Source organism: Chiloscyllium plagiosum, unplaced genomic scaffold (genome assembly GCF_037043375.1).
Source record: "Chiloscyllium plagiosum isolate Xiang-an unplaced genomic scaffold, Cpla_swu_hap1 HiC_scaffold_35, whole genome shotgun sequence".
Lineage (NCBI taxonomy): Eukaryota > Metazoa > Chordata > Chondrichthyes > Orectolobiformes > Hemiscylliidae > Chiloscyllium > Chiloscyllium plagiosum.
In genome coordinates this window covers 31,128,745-31,135,491 of record NW_028270173.1, presented here as the reverse complement: position 1 = coordinate 31,135,491, position 6,747 = coordinate 31,128,745, and the positions used below count along the sequence as shown (strand labels likewise).

The window sequence follows — 6,747 nt, the reverse complement described above, 5'->3', positions numbered from 1 at the left end:
AGAGACGGTTGGGGGGTTGTCTGTGATAGATTATAGCGAGGCTGGAACCACCCTCCAAACGTGTCTATCCTGCATCCCGCTGATTGCCACCAGAGGGGGGTGTTGTCCCCATAAGTGGAGGGGGCCCCTATCAGATTCAGGAAGGTCGGAGAGATGTGAAAGGTCGTGACAGCAGCAGAACGACGTTGATGCAACCACCATTCAGCAGCATCCGAGTCATTAAAAGGTACGGCCCTCAAGGGAATCCCACCTTTAGAATGGAAAGGAACGTGTGCACAAACCCAGCAGCCAGAGTGGCTGACCTACTGTGTGGAAAGATATGTCAAATAAAGAAAGGCATTAAAATGCAATTCTTTCTTAGTCGAGGCCACCAGGTTATACCGAGGACCCCAGTCAGATAAGAGCGACATCAGAAAAACAAGCAAAACCAATATAATAACTGCAAAAACAATCAGTTGGGGACATCTGCGGCTGTGGGTTTTCCAGGTAATGCAGCAGGAATCAGTAGATGTTCTCCTTGGGGTGGTCCTCCCTTGCACTGCGTCCCCTGTGTCCATACGGCCTCCCCTTGACCTTGACTGCTGAATGGGTGACCAGCAGGACTAGGAACGGGCCTTTCCACCCAGGCTCCAATTTGCCCCGGGCCTAATTCCCAGGCCTGGTGTACCTGTGAATGGAAACTTTGAAGAGTTTTGGTTAACTGATGCAAATATTTCCCACTTGTCCAACACTGTAGTGGCAGCTGTATCAGTCATTGGGATAGTTTTGATTTATCTCCTAAATACATCCACTGTTATTAGACAATATTCAGAACAATGTGCACAAGGTGATTCTATAAAAGCAAGTTGTAGACAAGTAAAAAGGCCCACCAGGCAAGGAAGGGGTTAACAACCACAGGGCATCCCTCTTACAGCGTGCGTCTTGTTTGGTTACAAATTAAATAACGCGTCAGCTCTTTTCCTGGCTGCTCTCTGGAAATCTGGGTGCTCCCGTGTTTGTAATAGAGTATTAACCATTCTCTCCTTGCCCAAGTGTGTACAAATATGCACATAATCAACTACAATAGGCAGCAGCAAAGAAGGAACACAAACTTGTCCAGCAGGAGTCACCCACATTTTGGTTTGAGTATTGAGGGAGTACTCTATTTGAGTCCACAGTTTGTGCTGTCCAGCAGGGGCCTTCCCCTGTGATTCCTGTACCTTACCCAGGTCTGGCATACCTGTCCCCATATTGTCTCTGTCTGGGTGTTGCTGGGGACCCAATGGGACCAGAAGTTTGGGGTGTAAGGCTGCATGCTGGGCTGCAGCATCTATCTGCTCATTGCTTTGGAAACTGTATCAGTTGCCTCAGTGTGAATCGAACATCTTAATAACAGCCAGACTGATTGGACAAAACAGCATTACTATAACGCCATCCCGTGGGTGTTAGCAATCATTTATGTTCCCACAAGGCTCTGTAATCATGGGTCACCCCAAAAGCACAATGAGGAGTCAGTATATATTCACAGATTTTCCTTTTGCCAGGATGCAAGCATATCAATCCCTGCATTTGCTCCAAGTAACATTAAGGACACATCATTCCCTCGTGGCCATATTTCCACAGTTAAAGCAAGGGCCTGCCATTTGTCCCTGGGGGATTTCACTGTCTTGTTCCCAGCCTCAAAGGTGTAGCACTGGGGCCTGTCTGTCCCCATTTGCAGGGTCCCCTCGGGAACGTGTTGATCAGCTGTGGTCACTGGGTGGGCATCTGAGGTAGATGCAACTCCCAGTGAATATCCTGAACCCAACTAACCCTGTCAGGGCTGGGCACACAGCATTTGGGATCGCGAGGTTGCTGGATATAATCGGTTTTACCTGTAACTTGCATCGTGGTTCAGTCTGGTTCTGGCCATCCCAATAGAAAACCACCATTTGTCTCATTGGCAACTGGAAAATCCTGGACTAGTTCATATTGTGTGTCTGGATCATGTCAGTGACATCAAGAGGAAAACATTGTGAAAGCATAGGGTTAAACAAAGGTGCATCAGCTCCTTGATTATTTTTCAATTGTGGGCTGTATACCACTTCCATCAGACAGATGGCCACTTATTTCAGTCCTATAACACAAGCCATTCGTATTCAGGCTGCTCCCAGAATCTCACTGTGTTTATATCTGTATCACCCTTGGACATAGTGAGCAAAGTGGGCTGGTTTGTTCTTGTGGTCAGGGGCATGCCTCATTAACATTACTCTGATTCCCAGGAAGGCCCCTGGTTTAGGATGGCACAGGCCACTCATCCCCATGATATCCGTGATGAAGGCTGGACGCTTCATTTTCAAAAGAAGGAAAGGTTTGTAATAAGTTGGGGGGGGGGGGGGGGGGGGGAGGGGAGGGGAGGTGGGATCTATCAGATGTTCGGGGCTCAGTAGGTATCCAGGAATAAAATCCCCATCCTCATCCCTATCAGTGTCATCCCCATCCTCAAATAGGGTCTGTATGCCAGACATAGGCTGGGGATTCCGAGTAGAATCTAAGTTCTGAATTTCACAGCGTTGTTGCTTTAACCCTGTTTGTATATTCCTCAGCCTTAGTCGCCTTACACTGTTTCACACGGCCCTTTTATTTGTTCATCTACCCATTCACAGTCAGCTATGAACACCTCCCACCTTTTGGAAGTCCCATCTACTATACATACCTCTATTCCTCAATCACAAGCAGAATTCCTTCCACTGGCCAGTAAGGGATCTTTCCATTCTTTAGTTCGCAACGAGTCAATGCGGCCATGTTTCAAATTACCCATGAGGCAATGAGGCAGGTCACTGACAATGTGTAAAGGAATAAAACCAAGTGATCCTGCCAATTCATTCTGATTTTGTGATTCAGGGCTCATACAATTATCAACTGGAAATTCATTTATTCAGTATTCAATATTTCAAATGAAAAATGTACACAGTTTCCAACTCTGAAATCCATTATCATTACCTGGTTCTAGTCCCTTAATTTAAATCCCAGATTAGGTTCTGTAAGCAGTCCTGACCAGTCATTGCTCATTGACAATGCTATAGGCTGTGAAATGTCAAAGCTGCCTTAAAGGGTCTTGTCTACTCACATGGTAACAAAAAACATCTAATGTACAAATAATAGCCGAATCCAAAGACACAGGCATTAACAATAGGACGTTAATTTTGTTACATGATTTATCACAACCTAACGTTGAACTGAAACTTCAATTGTCAGTGAGGGAGAGGAAATTGATATGGAATAAAGCTATGGCTGGCACACCACAATGACCAATGAGACACAGCAGTCTTAAAATTAAATGGAAACAAACAAGTCTGAAATAAAAATTAATTAAATCTGCTGGCATCATTTTCTGAAAACATTGCTGTCAGTTTGAGATATTTTGGATCTATCTTTATACTTCCAGTTTTCTAAAATTTAACTAAATTAAATAAGGTTCATACAATTCCTCCACTCAATGAGCAAATGTGAAAGTCTGAGGTGATTTTCCTCAAGGCCAGGTTTAGATTATAACTAAAACTGTGCAGAAATGTGCTGTCATCCTGGTACAGAGTGATTCTGCACCTGAGGCCCAGGTTTAGTGCTACTGCTTTATTTCCTTTAGTCAATTCTATGACAATGTTCTGTGTTGAATCTGCACATATCTCTGTGCAGATCTGGACTTGGATCTCTGCTCCAAGTTATACAGCATTGAAACAGACCCTTTAGTCTAACTCGTCCATGCCGACCAGAGATATCTGAAATTAATCTAGTCTCATTTGCCAGTACTTGCCCATACCCGACCAAACCCCTCTTATTCATACCCATCCCAGATGCCTTTTAAATGTTGCAGTTGTACCAACCTCCACCACTTCCTCTGGCAGCTCATTCCATACACACACCACCCTCTGCGTGAAAAAGTTGCCAGGATTTGGTGTTGGAGAGACTTTTGGGTCTGAAGATTGATAAATCTCCGGGGCCTGATGGTCTACATCCCAGGGTACTGAAGGAGGTGGCTCGGGAAATCGTGGATGCGTTGGTGATTATTTTCCAGAGTTCGATAAATTCGGGGTCGGTTCCTGAGGATTGGAGGGTGGCTCATGTTATACCACTTTTTAAGAAAGGTGGGCGAAAGAAAGCAGGAAATTATAGACCAGTTAGTCTGACCTCAGTGGTGGGAAAGATGCTGGAGTCTATTATAAAGGATGAAATTACTGCACATCTGGATAGTAGTAACAGGATAGGACAGAGTCAGCATGGATTTAAGAAGGGGAAATCATGCTTGACTAATCTTCTGGAAGTTTTTGAGGATGTAACTATGAAGTTGGACGAGGGAAATCCAGTAGATGTAGTGTACCTGGACTTTCAGAAAGCTTTTGATAAAGTCCCACACAGGAGGTTAGTGAGTAAAATTAGGGTGCATTGTATTGGGGGCAAAGTACTAGATTGGATTGAAAATTGGTTGGCTAATAGGAAACAAAGTGTAGTGATAAACGGCTCCATTTTGGAATGGCAGGCAGTGACCAGTGGGGTACCGCAGGGATCAGTGCTGGGACTGCAGCTTTTTACAATATATGTTAATGATATAGAAGATGGTATCAGCAATAACATTAGCAAATTTGCTGATGATACAAAGCTGGGTGGCAGGGTGAAAAGTGATGAGGATGTCAGAGATTACAGGGTGACCTGGACAAGTTAGGTGAGTGGGCAGATGCATGGCAGATGCAGTTTAATGTGGATAAATGTATGGTTATCCACTTAGGTAGCAAGAACAGGAAGGCAGACTACTACCTCAATGGAATCAATTTAGGTAAAGGGGCAGTACAGAGAGATCTGGGTGTTCTTGTACACCAGTCAATGAAGGCAAGCATGCAGGTACAGCAGGTAGTGAAGAAGGCTAATAGCATGCTGGCCATCATAACAAGAGGGATTGAGTATAGAAGCAAAGAGGTGCTTCTGCAGCTGTACAGGGCCCCCTGGTGAGACCACACCTGGAGTACTGTGTGCAGTTCTGGTCTCCAAATTTGAGAAAAGACATTCTGGCTATTGAGGGAGTGCAGTGTAGGTTCACGAGATCAATTCCTGGAATGGCAAGACTGAAGCGACTGGGCTTGTATACCCTTGAGTTTCGAAGATTGAGAGGGGATCTGATTGAGACGTATAAGATTATGAAAGGATTGGACACTCTGGCAGTAGGAAACATATTTCCACTGATGGGTGAATGCCGAACCAGAGGACACAGCTTAAAAATACGGGGTAGACCATTTAGGACAGAGCTCAGGAGAAACTTCTTCACCCAGAGAGTGGTGGCTGTGTGGGATGCTCTGCCCCAGAGGGCAGTGGAGGCCCACTCTCTGGATTCATTTAAGAAAGAGTTGGATAGAGCTCTCAAGGAAAGTGGAATCAAGGGTTATGGAGATAAGGCAGGAACAGGATACTGATTAGGAATGATCAGCCATGATTATATTGAATGGCGGTGCAGGCTCGAAGGGCTGAATGGCCTACTCCTGCACCTATTGTCTATTGTCTATTGTCTTTAGATCCCTCGAGTCTTTCCCCTCTCACCTTAAACCTATGCTCTCTTGTTTTGGACTCCCCTATCCTGGGAAGAGACATTGTCTCCTCACCTTATCCATGCCTCTCGTGATTTTATAACCTCCATAAGGTCACCCCCTCAGCCTCTGACACTCGGAAGAAAACAGCTCCAGCCTATTCAGCGTCTGTTGCTCAAACTCTCCAACCGTGGCAACAGCCTTGTTAATTTTTTCTGAACCATTCCACAACATCCTTCCTAACAGCAGGAGGATCAGAACTGAACGCAGTATTCCAAAAGTAGCCTTCCCAATGTGCTGCTCAGCTGCAACATGATGCGATTCACTATTTGATCAATAACGTAGTTAGCAATGAGGCAGCACCAAACGGTGATGATTATATATCCAGGAGCTGTCTGACTGTACTGTCACGCCACCAACTTTGAGTTCCATTTTCCAATAATGACATTGCACTAATTGGATATCGAACACATGTATTAGATATTTAATCATCACATCCATGATTAACTTTATTACATAGTTAGATTAATCTGACAGAGTTTTCAGCTCCCTGACGATTTGTATGTGACTGGGTAGGAGTCTGACTAACGTAAGGTGGTCTCCCTAATTCAGAATCAGTGAAACATGCTGGTTATTGTTCGAGAACAAGGCTTAACCATTCGGTAGTTGCAATGTATCCATTTGAAAGCATTTCGATAACCCGATGAAGTCAATGCTCCGTGTGTAAAGTTTTCTCAAAATGAACGAGTTGGATTGGTTGAGTGGTCAGTGGACTCACGCCTCTCGATGGGATTCCAGCTTCTTTATATAACTGGAGAAAATGTTCCTTGGAATTGTTATCATTCACGGGAGAGTGTTTCGGAGACAAGCTGATGGAAGTACGATTTGTGCAAACAGTAAACGATTGTGTCACAGCCAGCGTAGAGATAGGATAATCGAGTCCCACCTTTAGAAACCCAGCAGTGAAAGACCGACTGGGCCTGTCGCTGGGTCCCTTCAGCGAGACACAGCACAAACCCGGTGGGGTTTCGGGTTGGACACTAAGCCGGTTCTCGGGCTGGTGTCCAGGTCGGTCACCCCTGGTGGGGCCTGGAAGTGGAACTTCTGCAGCAGGGTGGTGAAGAACAGGAAAAGCTCCACTTTAGCCAGTGCCTCACCAGCACACACCCTCCGACCTGAAAAAGAACAGGGGACGGTCAGTACCTCACCCACACAC

At 45.3% G+C, this 6,747-nt stretch overlaps 1 protein-coding gene across 2 annotated transcripts in view; it reads right to left on the bottom strand.

The window, feature by feature from the left end:
• Positions 1-6,002: 6,002 nt before the first annotated feature.
• Positions 6,003-6,747, bottom strand: part of LOC122547002 (cytochrome P450 2K6-like) — a 47,138-nt gene continuing 46,393 nt past the window's right edge. For both annotated transcript variants that reach the window (XM_087979466.1, XM_087979465.1), the window contains one exon: positions 6,003-6,706. In XM_087979466.1, coding sequence (XP_087835592.1) covers positions 6,528-6,706 — 179 coding nt within the window. In that variant the 3' untranslated portion in view covers positions 6,003-6,527. The remainder of the gene's footprint in view (positions 6,707-6,747) is intronic.